At 45.3% G+C, this 22,746-nt stretch overlaps 1 protein-coding gene and 1 long non-coding RNA gene across 2 annotated transcripts; one reads left to right on the top strand and one right to left on the bottom strand.

The window, feature by feature from the left end:
- Positions 1 to 1,509: 1,509 nt before the first annotated feature.
- Positions 1,510 to 11,116, bottom strand: LOC139054404 (uncharacterized). The gene is made up of 2 exons (XR_011511189.1): positions 9,075 to 11,116; positions 1,510 to 1,619 (listed from the first exon to the last, which is right to left on the bottom strand). It is a non-coding gene; the product is annotated as an uncharacterized lncRNA (long non-coding RNA).
- Positions 11,117 to 17,180: 6,064 nt separating this feature from the next.
- Positions 17,181 to 19,134, top strand: Slimp (Seryl-tRNA synthetase-like insect mitochondrial protein). Its single transcript, XM_070531345.1, has one exon. The coding sequence runs from the start codon at positions 17,625 to 17,627 to the stop codon at positions 19,062 to 19,064; it is 1,440 nt and encodes a 479-aa protein (XP_070387446.1). The 5' UTR covers positions 17,181 to 17,624; the 3' UTR covers positions 19,065 to 19,134.
- Positions 19,135 to 22,746: the final 3,612 nt, after the last annotated feature.

Raw genomic sequence — 22,746 nt, 5'->3', positions numbered from 1 at the left:
TACCACAAGACAATGATTCTGCTGAAAAGTAGGAACCAAAGGAAAAGAGAAGTCGTGGAAACATACAACCTCAAGGTGGACCCACAGGGCTCATGTGCCAGCCCGCCGTCTATTTCACTCAGCAATAAAGAGATTAGCATAATCGCTGACAATAGAGGGTGTAGGTGGACCGGGAAGAGGACTCCTGTGCATGTGTGTAGGCCTTATGTACGCTTCACTTGCAGAAAAATAAACCAGTTCATAGTTTGCGCTCAGGTGTCGTGTGTTGTTTTCTCGCTCAAATCCTGACCCTTCATCGCTCTGCGCAACAGTGTTAAGTTTTCAGGTTGTTCACTATGTGATGTAGGAAGGGTTAAATTGATGGGAAATCCTAATATTATCGGGCATATTGCGAAAAATATGGCCCAAGTCAAGTGTCATTTTAGGCTTCACTGTCCCCTTTTATAGGGCAAATAGTAATAGTTTGAATTCTATGGATGCTGGTTGCTTATTCTGACTTAACCTAGGCGGTGCTCAGCTCTCAGTTGAAAGGAACAGGTAAACAGGAGGACTTGCCACATAAGCAGGAGGTAGCATTCCACACACACTTAAGCTTAATATACTGCATGCATCCACAGCCCTAGGGGGCTAGTCTGTAAGTGTTGACTAAGTGGACTGTCCATTCCAGTACACGCTGAATGAATAGAGCACAAGAGCCCGCAGTGATGATTGCCGCTTGCTCTACCAGCTTAGAGCTCTACCTAATCAGTGTGTGCCGAAATAGTCCACTTAGTGGATCCTTACAGAATCCTTCCCTAGACTGATGTTTGTGTTGGTAGGTTGCAAGTATTGCACTTTCTTTCCTTTCATGTGGGCAGTTCCCACATATGGATGCAATTTAACATATCGTATTCATATTGCCTTTGGTCTATAGATATCTAATTCATGCTTATAACCAGGCCTACCAGCTCTTGTCCTGCATATTTATATAGCCTTCTCACTTCTGCATCAACACTGCACATATTTATAGCAAATTGGAGTCATTCTCCATTACACCCTCAAGCACTTGAAGTAGACACTGCAATAACCCCAAGGGAGGGGGGACAGTAACGCAAAAACCTTATTGGGCTTGTAGTGCTGCTGAAGGATGCACACATACCATTTATGCTAAAATTCTCAGCAGACATTCCAAAGTTTCTACGAGTTCGACTTTAGCTGGCTAAACTGAATGATTCATATTGAAGGCAATTCTTGCAACACTTGGTCAAACTGAATGAAACTGGACAGCACAATTAGCTGTGTTCATCTACCATTTATACGACTGCTGCCCCGAGCATTTGGCCTGTTACTTTGCCTTTCGTTTCTGTACTATCAAGTTCAAGTACACATGTACTTTATCACTGTACAAGTAGAATGGCTTCAAGGCTTTTCCTGGGCATTGAACAGTCACTATTTGTTCCTATAAACCTTCCTGCATGTGAAGGCAAAAGAAACTTATTAATTCATGCTGGAAGTATAAAAAGACAGGTATTTGCACAGAAAATGTTTATTTTGAGCACCGAGGTTCTTGCTGATGTAGATATGGTGCTGGCTCCCTCCTTGCCCGAAGCATGTGCTTGCTGTACACAGATGATGGCTTCCTAGGTCAAAAGATCAAATTGAAATAAGAGGCATTTTGTTTTAGCTCCGGAAAGAGGAAGCAGGATTGAAACATTAACATGTATAAAAAATACTTGCCTAAAGAAAAATTAATACACAAGCAAATTCACTAAAGAGGTTCACTTTCAAGAGCAAAAGTATGGTTACGATGAAAATTACAAGGAAGCTTCACTGCTCATTGAGGTTTCGCTTCAGTAGTTGTTGAGCCACGAGGGTTAGCATCCTACATCTTGCATATTATGTTTTGTAGAACAATATTGCACTTTGAACAATGTAGTGCCTATTTAAATGAACTGACAAGGAACGCTGAAACTCCAGGCTAGTTTGGTCTGCACAAGATATGATACAGACACTGTACTGCATTCATTTAGTGTTTTTGTCACTGATCTCATGCACAAAGTTCATTCACACCTATCCTACATGAAATGCAGTTACTTCTTTGAAGCTTCATCTAGTCCTTGAATTTGCTGCATGCTTATGTCTAAGGGAGTTCGTTTGGTTCCTGTTAATGTAGTACATCTAAGCAACTGCTATCAAATGCCCATAGTGTTCCCTTGCATGTACAAAACATTTTTGGCCCTTTCAATGCACAATACTCATTACATTGACACTTGGGACTCGTGCAAGGCGCCATTTAGTATTATAAGCTTGTCCACATCTGGTAATACCTTCATAGCTGGGTCATTCCCATGCCAAATGCCTTGGTTATTACTGTGACCATCTCACATTTTTCCTTTAGAATCTTCTTGTCCACTTGTAAGGAAGCATCCCACGACACAATGTCTCCATCCTAGTGGTGCTATGGAGTTAACTTATGTGCTAGTTGTAGCAGATGACGTCAACTGAAGGCCACTGAAGATAAAACTCTCTGCGAGAATTCCTTTTGCACAAAAAATTCGAACAATACAGAATAGTCAAAATGTAGTTATCTGGCAAGACTGGCTGCATCCATCATCTTTGTTTGGTGCAATTCTGAGGTGGCTCCATGTTACAAGACCCTTGGCAATTATTGCCATGTGACTGTTCGGGACTCTATAAAACACAATTGCCTTACTCCGGCCTTTCTCTTTGTGCAGCGGCCAACGTTATTATTCGTCCAATCACACCGTGTACTGTTCGTGTGTCCATAGACTAAATTCTCCACCACATTGTTTTTGCGGTATTTCGTGAGTGACCCATGAACTCATTTTGGGGTGGGACTTCTTATCTTTGGCGTCCGCTTCTATCTCTTGTCGTCAGCGCCTCACACAACTGGATGCCACTGGCGATTCTCTTCCTAACCACTAAGATACATTCGTCTCGTCACCTCTTCCGGTTACATTCTTTGGCCACCTAGAGAAGAGATTATAGGTGTCAACTCCTGTAACATTGTGGATGGCGGCATACTCATTCTACCCTATGACCATACCCTATCTCGAGCAATTCTGATTACCCCTGGTCTTATTTGCTTCTCTGAGGGGTCTGCATTGCTTACTGCAATAAACCAAACTCTCGAACCCCAACTGTTGCCTCGTGGATCAACTGTCACTTGAGCTGTTGACACTCATGTCGTTGCAATTGTCACGAAGACAGCTCAGTGTGTTCTTGCATCTATTACCGTGCGCTGAACAAAATTGTGCGCAAAGATGTTTACCCCGTGTCACAGATGGATGATGCACTAGATTCACTCCACGGTGCTGAATATTTTTCTAGCCTTGACTTTAGACCAGGCTACTGGCAAATACCGATGTCCAAATCCGACAAAGAAAAAACGACATTTGCTACCCCTGATGGGCTCTACGAGTTCAGTGCGATGCCTTTTGGACTCTGCAATGTGCCTGCCATGTTCGAACGCATGATCGATAAGTCTTGTGTGGCTTGAAATGAAAAACCTGTCAGTGCTATCTCGACGACATTGTTTTTTCAACTATGTTCTCACAACATTTGCAACGCCTTGATGAAGTCCTTGCCTGTCTTGCAAATGCTGGTTTGCAGCTCAACGCACGCACAAGTACACACACACACACACACACACACACACACACACACACACACACACACACACACACACACAAACACAACACACACACAAATGCAGTTTCGCCAGCAAGGCCATCAAAGTTCTGGGGCACATAGTCAGCAAAGAAGGTATTCGACCGGACCTCGAGAAGCTTACTGCCATCCTCGAATTTTGTCTCCACTGCATCAAAAAGAAATGCACAGTTTTCTTGGACTTGCTTCTTCCGGCACTTCATATGCAACTTCGCTATGCTTACGTCCCTGCTCCATCAACTCCTCGCCAGTAATGCACCCTTTGTTTCGTCCGACGAATGTGAACATGCTTTCCTGCTTTTGCACCATGCCCCGACGTCTGACCCAGTACTGTGCCACTTTGATCTGACCGCGCCCACCATCTTTCACACCGACGCTAGCAGTCAGTCTCGGCGCCATTCTACTGCAATGTGACAACACATTCCGCGAACGAGTAATTGCTTATGCTAGTCGTGCACTAACCAGTGCAGAGAATTACTACACCATAACCAAGCAGGAGTGCCTTGTTGTTGGGCAGTGCAAAAATTTCGCCCATGTCTTCATGGCCGCCATTTCACAGTCATTACCGACCATAACACACTGTGCTGGCTTTCATCGCTAAAGAATTTATCAGGTCACCTGGGTTGCTGTGTGCTTCACCTACAGGAGTACGATTTCAATGTCACCTACAGGGCTGCAAAGAAGCATCAAGACACCGATGCTCTCTCTTACTACCCTCTGCTGAATCATGACGATTCACCATAACCTCTCCGTGATTGTGTACGTCCGGAGTCCTCTTCATCGGCTTTACCCATTGTAACCCTCGAATGGCTAAGACACGACAGCCCATCTGTCCTTGTGTCCCACCAACGCATCGACCCATACTGCTTAACTATTCTCCAACGCATGGAATATTCTTGGTCACCTCCAAACGCCTGACTTCGTCGACAACTTAATCAATTCATGCTGCACAATGGGGTTTTACATCGCAACATTTATCACATCGATGGCAACAAATGGGTCCCGGTCATACCATGTTCTCTGCAATGTGAGGTGCTTGAAGCCTTTCACGATCATGCGATGACTGGTCATCTAGGCTACCACAAGACTTACAACAGAATATGAAGTCGCTGCTCCTGGCCTGGCCCATCTTCAGCCGTTGCGAAGTATGTTGCACCCTGCATTCATTGTCAAAGCCGCAAACGACCAACAGCTCCTTCTGGCTCTTTACAACCTCTGCCTTGTCCCGCTTCGACTTTTGAAGTAGTTGGAATAGACTTGTACAGTTTTCTTCCCACGACCTTACATGGCAATCGTTGGATTGTAACGGCCATAGACCATCTAACACACTATGCGAAGACAGCATCTCTACCATCCGGGACTGCTGCTGAATTTGCCGATTTCTTTCTACCCAACATTATCTTACATCGCAGCGCTCCGCGCGTTCTCCTCAGTGGCCGCAGCAGTCTTCCTCTCTTCTATCCTTACCGAAGTTCTGTGCGCCTCTAACACAATTCGCAAGACGACTTCCAGTTACCATCTGCAGATCAACAGCTTGACGAAGTGTTTTCACCGTACCCTCTCTGACATGATTGCGATGTACAACCGCCCTCGCCACACGAATGGGAATGCAATCCTGCCGTTCATGACATTCGCCTATAACATGGCTACGCAACGTACTACTGGCTTTCAGCATTTTTTCTTCATCTATGGCTGTTCACCAAGTTTCATTCTTGATGTATCATTCCTTTCGACTCCTGTACCCCCATCAGTTCCTTTCTTGGAACAGTTTGCGTCTCGCCTCGCGGAGTGCAGTCGCCTCGCCCCGCTTAACACCGGCGTCTCCCAGGACGCTCGCAAGTTTCGTTACGACTCGACCCACTGTGATTTGACTTTTTCTCCTGGTGACAAAGTTCTTCTTTGGACTCCTGTGTGCGTTCCTGGCTTATGCAAAAGATTTCTCGTGTTTTATTCGACTTTCCGCGGTCACTGAGCAGACATCACCTGTCAATTACTATGTCTCGCTTGTTAGAACGCCACCCGATTCCCGTTGCTGTGGCACAGAGATAGTGCATGTCTCCCGCTTAAAACCAAATACTTGACGCATTTTATAGTACTTACGCGCAGCCAGGCGGCCGCTTCCACAGCGAGAGAGAATTAGCATGGGCACAACACATGCCTGACTTTCAACTTCATCATCTGCACATCTTTTCCATCTGCATATATTATCACCAGCAGCACAGTTTAATCCTTGAGGTAGTAGTCCGAGCTTCGCTGGAATAAAGCGGTTCCTTACGATACATATATATATATATTTCTTGCACTTCAAGAAACTTCGTTTGACCTCGAAGACTTGAGCACTGAAGTGACGGCACTAAGTATATACAAGACCTCATAGTAGGAGACAGTTCAATTTCACAGCCAGAGTCCCCTTGCTGATGTAATCTTCCTTCGTGTAATTGTCGCATACTTGGCTATCACTAACACTGCTTCGCCTTTCTGCAAAACTGCAGCCTCTCTCTTTTTTTTTCTGATAGTCTGAGCATAAGTGCTGCCGCACATGACTGCTGTTGATTCTGATTTCGAGTGAATCTGGCTTGGCCTCATTACGGTTACTGAGTGAATTATAGAGAGAGAGAAATAGAAGAGAGGAAAGGCAGAGAGGTTAACCAGACGCATGTCTATTTTTCTACCCTGCACTGGGGGAAAGGGGTATAGGGATGAAGAGAGAGAGTGTTCCACAGCTATCATGCACTAAGAATAATAATAAAAAAAAAAACAGTTCCAGTAAAATGTAGTAGTAGCCAGTAATTCTTTCGTTACTGAGATTTAATTTGGTAATTACAATGATCTAACTCGAGAAGTACTCTCATAATTTTCAAAGTGTCAATGAGGCATTTGTTGGCATCCCAAAATGACATCTAACTGCAGTGTTTTCAGCGACATACTAATTGCGTACAATTTTACCGACTGGAAAATAACCTCACAAACTATGAGAAATACCATGTGAGTGAACTCTCACCTGCATCATAAAGCAGTGCCCTCAAATAAGCTGATTGAAAGTAACTGCATTGCCTATCGCAAACCCGAAGAGACAGCGCACCACCTTGATAATGATAAGGAAGGAGCCCCAACAGCAGGTTTCACAGCTTCGCAGCTACTCCTTTCTCTCTACGTCACACTTATTATCCCTCTCTCAAGGCCGACTGATAAATGATAACAAAAGCACCTTGATAATACAGCCAAAGTGCAGCTCTGACCACACACGAATTGTGAAGAGCAATGTAATAGGCACAGAATGTTTCAAAATCCAGACTGCTCGCACCGCATTGAAAGAGTGCGGGTGAAGTTATATTTCGCACCAGAAACTTGCTTCGGACCAAAGCCAATATAAAGTGAGCGTTTTATTTTTCATGAAAGTGTATACGTGCTGCAAAAACAGGTTCGTGTCAACAAATAAAAGCGAAATAAACACACTGGAAAGCGACCAACTTGTAGAAAAAAGGCAAAACCAATGCGTTCACGAAATTAAATATATCACTTCTATGAGCCGAACTGGCAATCAGAATGTCGGCACACACACACACACAGACAAAAAAAAAAAAACTGTGTGCTCTTACTATCTATTAATTCGTAAGCTCTGTTGAACATCAGCCTAGAGGACATGTTCAAAGAGGTCTCCTTTTGCAGCTACGCAGTACTGTCTATTTTATCACACCTTTAGTGGCTTTCTTGATGACCGATGCCGTAATTCTATGGCAGACATCCGTTATCCTTACCTTGAACTAATCTGACGTCTGGAACAATCTTTCACATAACCCCAAAAGAAACTTAACGGAGAGAGGTCAGGTGACCTAGCCGGCCTATTTACAGGCTCGTGCCTTCCAATCTATTTGAAAAGTAGCACCCAACCAGTTTCGTGCTCGGCTGCTGCTGCATGCAGGTGGCCCATCTTGCTGATACAGCAGAAGTGGAAGATGTGACAGTGGGTCTTTGCTGAGAAACTCATCAACCACTCAGTCCTTCAAGGATTTCGTTCACATAACGCTGTCCAGTCAGTGCGTGATTGAAGATGGTACTGATTATTGCACTGGCGTAAATTCCAAACCACACATTGAGCGACCACTGGTACTGGCGCCGATTGCGCTGTACTTAATGTAGATTGGAGTCCCTCCAATAGTGTGCGTGAATGAAAATAAATGTATATATGATGGCACCTGCACTGTTCTTTTGCGCAAACTCATCATGCCACAGGTTCTTAGTGTCAAGATGTAAAACTTACCAGACCCAACTTGTCAGTTAACAATATACACTATAGAATTAACGTCTAAGGTTATCACTAAGATGAGTGCTAAAACCCCTTAATGTTTACATTAGGACCAGAATTCACAAGTGGCTGTAATATCAACGTGTAAGCGCTCTGAGGGTTCCTGAAGCACTGTTGAGCACATGAACATAACTTCCAGCCGGGATATAGACGTGCGATGGGAGACAATGTCACACTCTTAAAAGTCACACGTTACAAAGCAATACACGACACCCTTTCTCACAAAACCTTATAACACTAGTAAAATTTGTTGGCCAAGTTTCGATTTATCCTGCTTTGAAGCAAGCACATAAAGAGAACATCTCAGTCTTCATCCACGATTAAATCACCAGTATTAAATGGACCTACCTTAGGGGTTATTTGGCAACAGCATGTGTATATCCATGCTTGTATCGTTTTTTGATTGTCCCGCTTTAGTAGAACGGACGACCACGCAGCCTAACCATGCATTTTGTAACGAAGCTTTTTTTCTAGAAAATCACAAATACCGACCACACACACAACCTTTGTCACATCTGCACAGAGCACTCGAGCGTTACGCTGCGGAGAAAGGTTACCAGAGAATGGCTGTTGACAGCGCAGCGATATTGCTATGTAAAGGCTCATATTACTATGTAAACGAACGCTGTTTCCCGCGCGTGCAATGACGCCGCAAAGCACTCAATTAGCGACTTCATTCACTACCGCCCTTAGTCGGCGGACGGCAGACCTGAACCATGTGTCAGGAATGTGCGTTTACATTGCGAGATAAATGATGAATACTCTTTATTTTCTCTAAACAAGTGCGCGCACATGCCGCACTTGGGTCATCTGCCATTTACACATTCTGCCGTGTAGCAGCACCGTAACCACGTAATGTTACGTTTAAGTGATTGTGAAAAAGGCTCTTACAAGTTTGAAGGTACCTAAGATAAACAGTGTCGTCTAATATGCGTTCTCGGCGCTAGTACACTGTAGCACTGGCTGATCGGTGCGGCGGTCCGCGGGATGCGTCACAAGGAAAATAAGCTGGTAAGGAACCTGGAAATGGAGTATCAGGCAGCCGAAAGCGTAGGTTTGCATAGTAGAGGCACATCGAATGGAAAAGTGAAGTACTTACGATAGCTTACGCTAGCACAAGCCCCAAAAAATAAACGATCCACATCTTTGTCCAGTTGTTTGAGCGTAGCTCACCCATTGGCTCACCTTTGAGCTTGCTATTCTGTCGCCAAAACCAGACGGATGTGAGATCACGGACGTGAAAAACAAAGAATAAAGGTAGTGACTACAGTGACGGGGCCCGGCACTTTAAGATCTGTACTACAGTGACGGGGCCCGGTACTTTAACATAATCGTGCACTACAGTGACGGGGCCCGGCACTTTAACATCTGTACTACAGTGACGGGGCCCGGCACTTTAACATACACACTACAGTGACGGGGCCCGTCTCCTTAACCACAGACGGGACCGGCACTTTACGTCGACACTGTAGCGACGTCAATGGCCGCACTTCTTTCAAACATTCTATGCAAACAACTTCGAGCACTTCACGGCAGGCAGTGAACTTTATTAAGGTCCTGAGGAGCGACTCCGAAACCCCCTTATGAGGGAGGGGGCCGCCGCGAGCCGTTCCGACGTTGGGACGGGCAGGCCGTGCCTGACCGCCTCCTCCCACTCTTCATCCGTGGTGAGATGACCGTGGTCCCCGTCACCGCCAGAGCATGTGTTCTAAAGTGCAGAATGGATCTCCGCAATCCGGACACCTGCCCCGCACGGACGCGGCATTAGGTTGCCCCTGTGATCCACCACGGCCGCCGCGAACCGGTCGGACGAACCGTATTGGGCGACGTCGACGAACGCGACCGATCGTGGTTCGTCGGCGACGGATCCGAGAAGTGCGGCCCGGGCCCGGCGTGTGCCTACATTGCGTTGCGGGTGCACGTTGCGCGGGAACGGCGAGACCGTGACGGCCTCCCGCGACCACGCGTCGAGCACACACTGCCTTTCCCTGACGGGTTAAAGTCCAGCGGACTAACTTCTGTGACCCAACCTCATCGAAAGTGTTGTGGACCCCCAGCTGCATGAGCTTCTCGGTGCTGGCGCCTATGGGGATGCCAAGCACTTTACGGACCGCGGTATTTTATTCCAGTACTGTCCACAACACCACGTGAATTTCACGATGTCAGCAACTTCCGTGCAGTAATCGAATACATGATTGCACACATACGGATCGAACGACCGCAATGGGTACTTGTCCACGAATGTACAATCTTTTGCGTATGCACTGTAACACGTATGATGATTATAATAAAGAAAGTTCACTCTAATGGAAGGGGAACGGTAAAAACACATTTAAAAAGTCACGGCCCATGTTCCTGCTTGTGAGCACCTGACAATCAATATTCTACTGAATTAAGAAAAAGAAGCAGCGGGTAATTGCTCGCTTAGAAGACCGATAAACATGCAGTTCGATGAAATTTGAGAAATAATGATATTGAAGCTTCCAAGACTTTAGAAGAAAAGAAAAAGAAAATTAAGACTGAATCATCGCGACGGAACATCACAAGTCGCTGTAGGCGTCGAAGACCCCTGGCTATAACGAAATTATTTTTGAACAGCTCCGATAGTGTCCATGCAACAATGGTAGCTTGCGTACTGTCAAATGCTCATATGCTGCGGCATAAAGCTCACGGCACGGTGCGAAAACGTGCTCGGAGCGAAAGCGAAACATTGCGCGAGGACATGCATGCAGACGCGAAGTCTGTCACCGCGAACCCGTGCGATCGCTGCATTGCAACTTCATTCTGTTATGCTACATTTATTTACACAGACAGCCATCCCACTATAAGAACATATTTCACATAGTTTTCTCAGCGATTGCTTACGTTTCACGCAAACCGGTTCGGTGGAATCGATTGCGGCGACCGCTCGCAGTCCCAGCTTACTGTACGTAGTAGGCAAAGAGATAGCGTTTGTAAACCATTATGTGCTTTCTGTTTGTCCAACATGATTATTTTAAAGGTAAAATACTGCCATTTCGAGAGTACTTGCAAAATTGTTCAGGAGGGCTGCCGCGTAGTATGTTTATTTAACCTTTATTTAACGCCGACGCATATGAGGCGCTTCCGACAGATGGCGACTCCGTAAGTCGACCTCGCCCCCAATACCGACCACGACCTACTGAACTACAGACCTGCACAGATCTCCCTCCTCCAGCACGCCTGGTCTAGTTCGCCCCTTTTGCCGCTAGGGAAAGAACGTACGAGCAGAGTGGCGCTAGTCATAACCTGTTCACTGTCGTCTGCTTCTGCGATCTGTTCAGCGCTTGTCTTGCCATTTCGGCAGGCACAAAGCGCTTGTTTTGGCGGTAAATGAATAAATTCACAAATATACAAAATAAGACATATTTGCGAATGCTTTGCGTTTGAATAGTGAAACTAGAAGAGGATGAGCGGTGCAAGAAATGTAAACAACGAGCATAGGTGGCCGCTGCAATGCTAGATCAACGGCATAAATTTCCCTTTCCTAGCCTCCTTAAGAGACTGGAAAAATTGTTTAAAAAGATTCATAGGATAATCTAGCTTTCTTTAGTTGATTACAGACAGCCTAATGTCGTAGATGACATTAGGATTTACTACTGTGTGCCGTAGTGAAAGGAAGATGATCTGATAAAAGTATAGTAAAAGTATTCACTAGTAAGTCCTCCACCCGATATGTGCAATAGTCTGATTGATTCTGTTTCAAGGGAAGGTGAGCATATCTTGTTTTTAATATCGTTGGATGTCTAGCTCAGTAGAAAGCTTGCAAAAAATTAAGCGATCCCAGTGCTTTAAAACGTGCTGCAGTGCAGGCCTTAAAAATCGTGTCACGGAACTCTTTTCAAACTGTAAAGCTAGCTTTTCCGCCTAGTACGCGGCAGCATAACGGTGGTGCTGAAGATACGTACGCAGTGCAGCTGTGTGCGTAATTCACTTTTTGAACTCGTGACGCATTCACGGACAACTTTTAAGAGTTAAAATGAGTGGTAATCGTTCTGTCGTCGAACATTACGGTGGCTTCAAGTTTCTAAAGAGCGCAGACGCGAATTTTACAACGTGTACAATGAAACTGTTGGGTACGTTGCGAACTCTATACATAATGCGATTTATAATAATCTCCTTGAAAAAGGCAGTGGGAGCGGCTATTTGACGCTATTTTAGAGAGCAGCGGACTACACGCTCCGACATTTTTTAGGTTCGGGGAGTCAACTTTTGGAGCCAAGTGACCGATCAAAGCCTTGTGACATCTCTGTCACTGTGTTAGCAAAAATCGTCAACTAGAGAAGCAGTTCGTCGCAACACAACAGCTGCCGTACTACTTATAACGCCGCACAACCGCCCACCGCGTAGCAGACGAACAGGTTATAAAAGCGCCACCTATGGCAGTCGGTTGAACGAAAGTGGGCGCAAGCTGCTCCCATAGAAGCCGGATATCTGTGCAGGTCTGGAGTTCCAGTAGGTCGTGATACCGACATAGTGACGGCCCCGTCGGTGTAGTGTTGTTGTTAAAGCGACGGGCCCCGTCACCGTAGTGAGGATGTTAAAGTACCGGGCCCCGTCACTGTAGTGCAGATGTTAAAGTACCGGGCCCCGTCACTGTAGTGCAGATGTTAAAGTGACGGGCCCCGTCACTGTAGTCACTACCAAGAATAAATGCGACATCCCGGACGTGACGTTTGAGTGAACCTAACGCCTGCGTTCCACGACCTACTGGAACTCCAAGACCTGCACAGATATCCGGCTTCTATGGGAGCAGCTTGCGCCCACTTTCGTTCAACCGACTGCCATAGGTGGCGCTTTTATAACCTGTTCGTTTAGATGGCTTAGAACAGGATTTAGATGGCTATACCGACAATAACGGGAAGTCAATGCTAGACCTTTGCGAGCAACATAACCTCGTGATCGTGAATACAGGGCCTAAGTGTGAAGGACAGATCACGTGGGAAGTGGGAAACCGGCAATCGACCATTGATTACTGTCTGATGACAGAAGGAATTCATGATAAGTTGAGAGAAATGGTCATCGATGAGGAAGGGTTTAGCAGCATAGGGAGTGACCATAAACGCATCATTTTGAAAATGGGATATGTAGTTGGGAAAGAGAGCAACGAAAGCAAAATGGCCAGCCCAAATTTGAACGCTGAACAAATAGCAAATATAGTCACTAGAGTGGAGGAAGAAATTGGCAAGTCGCCAAGTAAGGGGTGGGAATATGGTGAGCTTCTAAGTGTAGTAACGACAGAAATACGGAAAGAGAAACAACACGTTCATTGGAAAGGAAAAAAGAAACCGAAAAGCTGGTGGAACAAGGAGATACGAGAAGCGATCGCCGAAAGACAGAAAGCATCTCGAGAGCACAGGCAGGCAAAGAAGGCGCAGTTGCCACAGGATGAAGTAACCGGTAAATGGGAAATATACCGGGAGAAAAAGTCTATGGTTCAAATACTGGTGCAAGCAAAATTAAAAGGTGAAAGTGAAAGTTGGTTGTCAGAAATACGTGAGAAAAAGAAGGCCGCACCTAGAATATTTTGGAATCACATAAAATTATTAGGCAGGAAATCAACAACAATACAACAACATATCCTAGACGAAGATGAAAACAGACTGGAAGGAGAAGCAGCAATAAATTACATCCAAACAGTAACAGCCGAATCTTTCCAAGGCAAGGACGAGGTTGTATTTGAAGAAAAAAAGAGCATGAAAGAGACCCAAGGGGGAAAGGAGCTAGTGCTTACAAATTTAAAGTGGAAGAAAGCGGAAGAGAAAATTCCTAAGCGCACAGCCACAGGGCTAGACGAGGTTCCCGTTAGGCTGATAAATGAACTGGGACCAAAAAGTAAGGAAGCTCTCGTGAAAGCAGTTGAAAAAACTTTAAAAGATAGACGAATACCAGACAGTTGGCGACAAAGTAGAATGAATTTAATTTATAAAGGTAAGGGGGAGAAAGACAGAATTCACTCGTATAGACCGTTGACCATTACATCGGTAAAATACAGGCTAGCAATGCAGGCAATCAAATTAAAGCTTCAAGCATGGGCACAAAATAATGACATTTTGGGAGAGCTTCAGAATGGCTTTAGAATAGGTAGGCGTTTGGATGATAACTTGTTTGTTCTTACTCAGTGTATTGAAATATCAAAAGCAGAAAGCAGACCGTTGTATGTGGCCTTTTTGGACATTACAGGAGCATACGACAACGTAGACCGCAGCATTTTGTGGGATATTCTGGAAGGGGAAGGCTTAGGTAACGATTGTATACAGCTTTTGAGAGAGATTTACCTAGAAAATACTGTTTGCGTTGAATGGGAAGGGATGAGGAGCGCGGAGAAAGTTCATATCAACAAGGGACTGAGGCAGGGGTGCCCTTTATCCCCGCTGCTGTTTATGATGTACACGGTGAGGATGGAGAGGGCGCTAGAAGGAAGTAATATCGGGTTTAATCTCTCATACAAACCGGCAGGTACAGTAATAGAGCAGCAACTCCCAGGTTTATTTTATGCGGACGACATATTGTGTTGCTCGCAAACAAGCAAAGTGATTTGCAACGTCTGGCTAATATCTGTGGACAGGAAGGCAACAATTTAGGTTTGAAATTTAGTGTTAGAAAATCTGGTGTTATTGTATTCAATGAAAACAGTGAACAGACAGTGGAGATACAAGGCCAAGAAATACCTCGGGTAACAGAATATAAATACCTTGGTGTATGGATAAACGAAGGCAACGGATATATGGAAACACAGGAAAAAACCATAACAGTCAAGGGGAAGAGAAATGCAGCCATAATGAAGCACAGAGCGCTATGGGGATACAATAGGTACGAGGTCCTCCGAGGTATGTGGAAAGGGGTAATGGTTCCAGGACTTACTTTTGCAAATGCGGTTGTTTGCTTTAAATCAGGGGTACAATCAGGACTCGACGGAACCAAAGGTCAGTGGGTCGCCTCGCATTGGGCGCTCACGGGAAGACTACAAATGAAGCTGTGCAAGGGGATATGGGCTGGACTAGTTTTGAAGTGAGGGAAGCTCGCAGTAAAATTGAGTATGAAGAACGGCTGAGGAATATGGAGGAAAGTAAATGGGCTGGGAGAGTGTTCAGGTATCTGTACAGGCAAAACATTGATTCACAGTGGAGGAAAAGAACTAGGAAGCTTACCAGCAAGTATGCGGCCTGTGGGGTGGGCAACACAGCAACAAAGAAGGTCAAGCGGAAAGTCAGAGAGGCTGAATTAATCTCATGGGTGGCGGCAATGGAAAAGAAACCTGCCATGAGTAACTACTTAAGGGGAAAAAACGAAATTAGGAAAGAAACCATTTATGATAACTCAAAGGGAAGCTCATTACTTTTCGAAGCGAGATCGGGATGCCTTAGAACACGCACGTATAAAGCGAGATATAAGAAGGAAGAAGAAGCATGTGCTTGCTGCGGTAAAGCTAGGGAAACGACGGAGCATATTTTATTAGAATGTGAAGACATCTATCCAGCGGTCGATTTAGGCACTACTGGCCTCCTTGAAGCCCTTGGGTTCAGCGGGAGCAGTGGTAAAGCAAACAGGTCCGCAATAGACATCAGTAAGAGGCGATTGGAGGATTGGTGGAAGAAAAGTAGGGAAACGACAAAGGACGGAGACGTACAAAAGCACACTTCGCAATAGGGTATCAGAAAATTTGGACGTGGTAGTTCATAGTGTGTTTTTTTTTTTCTCATTGGTTAACCTAGGTAGGATATTAGGCAGCATAGTAGCAAGAGCTTGGTGGCGCAAGCCACCGCCCCGTTCCAAAGGGGACGCTCATAACATCCATCCATCCATCCATCCGTCTGCTACGCGGTGGGCGGTTGTGCGGCGTTGTAAGCAGTACGGCAGCTGTTGTGTTGCGACGAACTGCTTCTCTAGTTGACGATTTTTGCTAACACAGTGACAGAGATGTCACAAGGCTTTGATCGGTCACTTGGCTCCAAAAGTTGACTCCCCGAACCTAAAAAATGTCGGAGCGTGTAGTCCGCTGCTCTCTAAAATAGCGTTAAATAGCCGCTCCCATTGCCCTTTTCAAGGAGATTATTATAAATCGCATTGTGTATAGAGTTCTCAACGTACCCAACAGTTTCATTGTACACGTTGTAAAATTCGCGTCTGCGCTCTTTAGAAACTTGAAGCCACCGTAATGTTCGACGACAGAACGATTACCACTAATTTTAACTCTTAAAAGTTGTCCGTGAATGCGTCACGAGTTCAAAACGTGAATTACGCACACAGCTTCACTGCGTACGTATCTTCAGCACCACCGTTATGCTGCCGCCGTACTACGCGGAAAAGCTAGCTTTACAGTTTGAAAAGAGTTCCGTGACACGATTTTTAAGGCCTGCACTGCAGCACGTACGTTTTAAAGCACTGGGATCGCTTAATTTTTCGCAAGCTTTCTACTGAGCTAGACATCCAACGATATTAACAACAAGATATGCTCACCTTCCCTTGAAACAGAATCGATCAGACTATTGCACATATCGGGTGGAGGACTTACTAGTGAATACTTTTACTATACTTTTACCAGATCATCTTCCTTTCACTACTGCACACAGTAGTAAATCCTAATGTCATCTACGACATTAGGCTGTCTGTAATCAACTAAAGAAAGCTAGATTATTCTATGAATCTTTTTAAAACAATTTTTCCAGTCTCTTAAGGAGGCTAGGAAAGGGAAATTTATGCCGTTGATCCAGCATTGCAGCGGCCACCTATGCTCGTTGTTTACATTTCTTGCACCGCTCATCCTCTTCTAGTTTCACTATTCAAACGCAAAGCATTCGCAAATATGTCTTCTTTTGTATATTTGTGAATTTATTCATTTACCGCCAAAATAAGCGCTTTGTGCCTGCCGAAATGGCAAGACAAGCGCTGAACAGATCGCAGAAGCAGACGACAGCGAACAGGTTATGACTAGCGCCACTCTACTCGTACGTTCTTTCCCTAGCGGCAAAAGGGGCGAACTAGACCAGGCGTGCTGGAGGAGGGAGATCTGTACAGGTCTGTAGTTCAGTAGGTCGTGCTGCGTTCCGTCGACCGGGTGAACGCAGACATTTGAGAACGCGTTATTTGCGTAGCCATATCCACGTTTTAGACGAAGCCTCTTACAACACCAGCCAACACGAGCCTCGCAGACACATATACCGTCATTCCCATGATGGCACGGTTAGCACGGTGCTCCCTTAAGAAACTCCCATAGACGGTGGCGCCAGATTACCCTCTAGGTGTTATAGTGAAAAACTCTATGCTATGGAGCTTATCTCATGATTGTGTATTGTAGCGACCGGCTTGGCTTCGTTATTTTAGCACCGTGGTTAACCTCGGGTGCTGCTTGTTCCAACCAGTGGCTGTAGCAAGTAGCACGTGCCCGCTGTAGTTGTTCAGTGGTAATATCAGTAATAGTTCCAACGATCCGACGGCGACAACGTTGACAGAGGCGAGACTTCACTGTGTCGTAGTAACGAGGCAAGAACATTTATTTGGAACGTCAAGTCGCGGCTACTCGTGACACTGCGCATTTGCAAAGCTACGCGTGTGCGCGGTAAGTGCGGCTGCCTTGATGCATAAGTAACGGGAACGGTTCACGCAGATGTGCGTCTAGCAAACGCGAGAAATGGCAGTAGCACTAGCCATGAATTACCGGTGCTGTGTCCGGGAGCTTATGCGGCTGCCTGGCCGGTGGAGCTCCCTGCCAGAGTTGTGCGCATTGCCTGCAAGAGCTTTGACAGATATGCGGACGTCGGCACTGTACATTCGCGGTAAGGAAGCGCGCAACAGGCGAGCGCTTCTGCTACCATACATTGAAATAGACAAAATAGTTAACGATCTTCCAGCACTGCAGAAGACTCTGCAGCTGAGGGACATCGGTTTGGACATATCTCCTTTGAGTACAAAACTGCCTTCTTTAAGAATTGTGAAGAATGAATTGAAAAGAGTCCAGGTGGAGATCGTACAGCTGACGCGTGCATTGGCAGACTACTGGAAGGCGAGCACTGAAGACCAGGAGCATAATAGCGAATCGGAACTCAAAGCACGGCTTCAAGCCCACTACATGACCGAGCGAGAAGTAAAGCAGTCTTTGTATGCAAAGGAGGAAGAAGTCATCCCCTTAATACTGCGGCTGCCCAACTTTGTCCAACCACCAAGTGAGGTGATGAAGTTGGAGTGCTCAGAATACGGCATTCGATCCACATTTCCGTTTCACCCAGCATCGCACGTCGACATCGGCAGCACCGACATCATCCTGCGGCACGAGCCTCGGCTGTGCTACCTAAAGGGCGCGCCGGCACTGCTACATCTTCAGCTATGCAGGTTCTTTAGTGAACGTTTGATGTCACTGGACAGCGCACTAATGAGTGGACCAGACTGGGTCGTAGATACTGTGTTAGAGGGCTGTGGCACCGATCCAAACAACCTAGACCACACCATGGCCATTGAAAACAAGGAACACAGTGGAGGTCACCACATGCACTTGGTTGGATCATCAGCGCTAGAGTCATTTGCAGCTTACCTGACCCGGCGCCAGCCCAAAGACGTGCCAGTGAGTTTCCACACAGTCGGCCGCCGTTACATAGCTAAGTGCGACGCACGCCTGCCTGGTCTCTTCTCACTCACCCAATCTACGAAAGTGGCTGCTTTCATGGCTTGCCGTCGTGAAGAGTTGATGCCCGCATTTGAAAACCTGCTGGCAGCTGTCAAGCAGTGGTACCAAGAACTGGAACTGCCCTTTCGCCTTGTTCTTGCTGAGCCACCAGAGCTTGGCTTCATTGAAAGCCTACGTGTGTCCATTGAAGTTTGGTCACCTGCACAAAACAGGTATATACCTAGTGGCTTCCTCAGCCTACATGATGACTTTGTGAGCAGGAGGCTCATTATGGTTTCTGGAACCAAGGCATCAGATGCAGAATTTTTGCACACCACTTATGCTTGCATTGCCAATGTGCATGTCTTAGTGGCATGCATTATGGAAAATACACAGACAAAGGAAAAGGCATTCACGTTTCCAGCAACTCTCAAGGATACCTATGGAAGCCCATTTACTTCTCATGGGTAAACCACAGGGGTGTAAAAGTAGCATTCAAGATTGAGAGCCAGAATAAAGTTGCATATATTGTACTATATAACCAGCTTGCCTATAATGTCCATATTAATCTGCCCCCGTCCGCTTCTCTGCATTATTCAGCTATTGTCAAAGTGTGATAAAGTTTTTCTGTCTTGATATAGTTGTGGCAACCAAGGTCATGTGACCTAGCATGTCATATGCCTTTTATATTCCGGCAAATGCATTGTGTCTCTCCAGTCAGGATTAGGAAATGTGGGCAACTGTAGGCACATTATGTTTTTTGATGGTGCTTGATGCTCCTGCACACATATAAAGCAAAATAGACTTCTTCATAAAAACACCATGGTGGCCGTTCAGCACAGTTGCCAATAGAAGTGCCATTCTTGGTGTCACAGGCATAGAAAGAGCACTTATGGCAACACCATCAGTCGCACTTCCAGGTCTGATGACTTATTTAGTAAGAAAGCTGTTGTCATTTTATGTAGTATTATAACAGGCTCACAAACTTTTCACTGGGGCACTTGGCTGTTTGCCAGGCCACTGTCAACCTGCAATTCTTGAACTAGGTTTTCACCAGGCACTGGTGGCAGAAAACTTGCTTGGCTTTTGTCAAAGGGATCCTCAAACATGTTTGCAGCCACCATATTTTGGTTGTGGGTTGCGTAGATTGATGGTAGGAGAGACAATTGCAGGGGAAGAATGGGAGCGATAAGGGTACACAGTCTGAAGTTATTCAGCTGAGAAATTTAAAAAAAAAATGCATGCCATCAATTCAAATTACGCACGGTCTTTCTCCATTTCTCTCACCCACTGATAGCCCGTCGCTACCAATGGCAAGAGCCGAAAATGCCTATGTAGCTGGAGTTCGCACTCCATGCTTGCCTACTTGTTCTCAGATTCCAGTTACTCCGGTGTGCTGGTAATGCTGGTCGAGCAACGTGTGACTGCACAACGGCTCTTTTCCTCAGTTCAGCGGTAATTCAGCGCTGCACCTTGAGCAGCAAAAAGGGTGTGGCAACAACAATGCACCAAGGTGAGGAACCTGCACCGTGAGAACAACGTAAAAAGTGAGGCAGCGAGACTACATGGCTGCTCAAGAGCATACAAAAGCGAGAAGCTTTCGTGTTCAGAGGCCAGAGGTATGCCACCATACCAGAGGCGAAAGAACCAGCATCCCTACCTAGTTTTGTGGTTATATTGATTTTTTTTGTGCAGCCATATTTGTTTGTGTTGATATATAGATTAGAGCAAACAAAAATAAAATCACCTGTTAATTTATTATGTTTTTGCTGCAGTGCAGTGGTTATCTGCAACATACGGTGAATTCCACTGGTAAATCTAGAGCGGGGTGTTGAATCCTTGAGAATGAAATTCGGCACGGAGCAACCCCATCCAGATTGGCCACTGAGAAATGAACATGCTCCGGCAGGGAGCACAGCAGAAGTTGGGTGCCTGCCATATGTGGCAGCAGTATCGCGATTTCATCATTTGCACCTTAAATACCATTTCCTAAGGCATATACAATTTTTTGTCATTGTTGCTGCTACTTTCCGAGGAACTAGAGCTGCTGTCAGAATCGCTCAAGGCAAGAAGCACTGCCACATGGTTGAGCAACACCATTTCGAGAATGTAAACAACTCCACAGGGTTACCAAACAACGCCTCAAAAAGAGCTAAAAACAGCCAAGCAACACAACCAATGCGGAAGTGATGCCAGCACATCGTCGATGTTCCGGAGAAATCTCTGCTCGGCGGATCAATGAGGAGCACTTTGTCGCGGAGCTGGTTGATCCCAGTTGACCAGTGGAAAATTCAAACTTTGCTTGAGTGATTAAAACATTAAATATTTCAATATCGCCACTTTGACCTACGCTAGAAGCAGCTCCAACCATCAGTCTATGCCAACAGAAATATGGTGGCTTGAAAAGTGTTCGAGGGCCCCTTTAAAGCCAATGCACCAGGGATGATATAGGTGGCGTGTTAGAGCTTTGACGATCAGCTGTGATGGGCCACAGAAAAGATGCTTGCGTGAGGTCAATGCTTTCCACTTGACTAGCTGGCTAGCTGTAGTGGAGAGCCTCTGTCACTAGGCAGGAGTGGAAAGGGATTGTGCATGCTTGCATTGCTGCACCAATAGTACGATGGGCCGCACTCTTGCACAAAGTTGTCAAAAACACTTCAGCAGCCTTGCATGGCCTCCTACAGCCATATGATTGGGTACTTACAATTCAAAATTTTCTTCATTTTTCATAACTGCAGCTTTAAAGGGACACTAAAGGGAAACATTATTTCACCTGTATTAGTGATTACCCTTCTACAATACCAAAAATGCCGCTCTTACCGTGAGAAGAGGCTTCGTAAGCCAAAAAAGGGCAAATAGGTGGCAACGCCGTCTTGAAGTTTCTGCACGAGATTGCAGTGATGTTCTGGATTTTGATGGTGTCAGCTAGGGCCTAGCTAATTGTTTATTGATAAAAGGGGACTACATTGTGTTCTCAAGGAGCCAAAGTTTTGAGAACTACCGAGCCAAGGCAGCCCAACTACAAAAAGATACTTTGAAATTTGTTACTTCACACTGGTGTACCGGCACTGAAGCTTCAGTGCGAAATTAAAAAAATGAAATTTCGCCTTCATTTTCTCTTGTAATAATCAACCTCTTATCACCAAAGTAACGAAAATTCAAAGAATATTTTGTCAGTGTAAACTGGTTTAGAAGCTCTTTAGTGTCCCATTAAAGATGCTTGTTCACTCAAAAGTTGAATGTGCAGCTTCTGTGCGGGATCCAGACTCTGAATAATTTACTTCCATGGATAAATGCATTCGGCACCATGCTGCTTGATTTATTCTTGTCAATTATCACTAAACTGCCAGCAAAGTTTAGTCATCTACCAAGTTCTGCATCTCAAATTGTAATACAATGCTTCTGCCTGCTTCACAAAATTTTTCATCGTGATGTTTTTAGCAATTTGCTTTTGGCTAGTCCATTGTAGACATCACAGGCCATATATCATCTTAATCTTAGACCAATTTTCTGCAGTACAAGGATATTCTATTATTTATTCCTACCATATAAATGATTAATGAGTGGAATTCCCTTTGTGAGTTGATGGTTTTCATTTCTGATAAATTTAAATCAGGTTTAAGTATTCACTTTAGTGGCCAAATGTAATCATGCCTAGAACCTGTGCTTTTGTGCCACATGTGTTGTTTTCTTGTTTTTCTTCCTCTTTCTATTTTGTGAACTATTTTGATATGTCACTGGATGTACTGGACTCTGTTGTTGATGTGCTCAGATTTTTTAGGTCTTTATTGCGGTTCAAGGACCAAGCAGGTGGGAGTACAAGAATACAAGAACACTGGAAAACAAAATACAGACATGTGAAAAAGAAAGGAAATGTGTTAACCCTTGAGAAAACATAACTTTGGTGAGACGCTCAAATACACCCGCCGTGGTTGCTCAGTGGCTATGGTGTTGGGCTGCTGAGCACGAGGTTGCGGGATCGAATCCCGGCCACGGCGGCCGCATTTCGATGGGGGCGAAATGCGAAAACACCCGTGTGCTTAGATTTAGGTGCACGTTAAAGAACCCCAGGTGGTCCAAATTTCCGGAGTCCCTCCACAACGGCGTGCCTCATAATCAGAAAGTGGTTTTGGCACGTAAAACCCCAAATATT

The sequence above is a fragment of the Dermacentor albipictus genome, chromosome 1, assembly GCF_038994185.2.
Source record: "Dermacentor albipictus isolate Rhodes 1998 colony chromosome 1, USDA_Dalb.pri_finalv2, whole genome shotgun sequence".
NCBI lineage: Eukaryota > Metazoa > Arthropoda > Arachnida > Ixodida > Ixodidae > Dermacentor > Dermacentor albipictus.
This window is presented reverse-complemented; position numbering and strand designations above follow the sequence as displayed.

What these genes read in the sequence shown, in the direction of transcription:
- Slimp (XM_070531345.1), top strand. Translation starts at nt 17,625, where the DNA reads ATGGCAGTAGCACTAGCCATGAATTACCGGTGCTGTGTCCGGGAGCTT.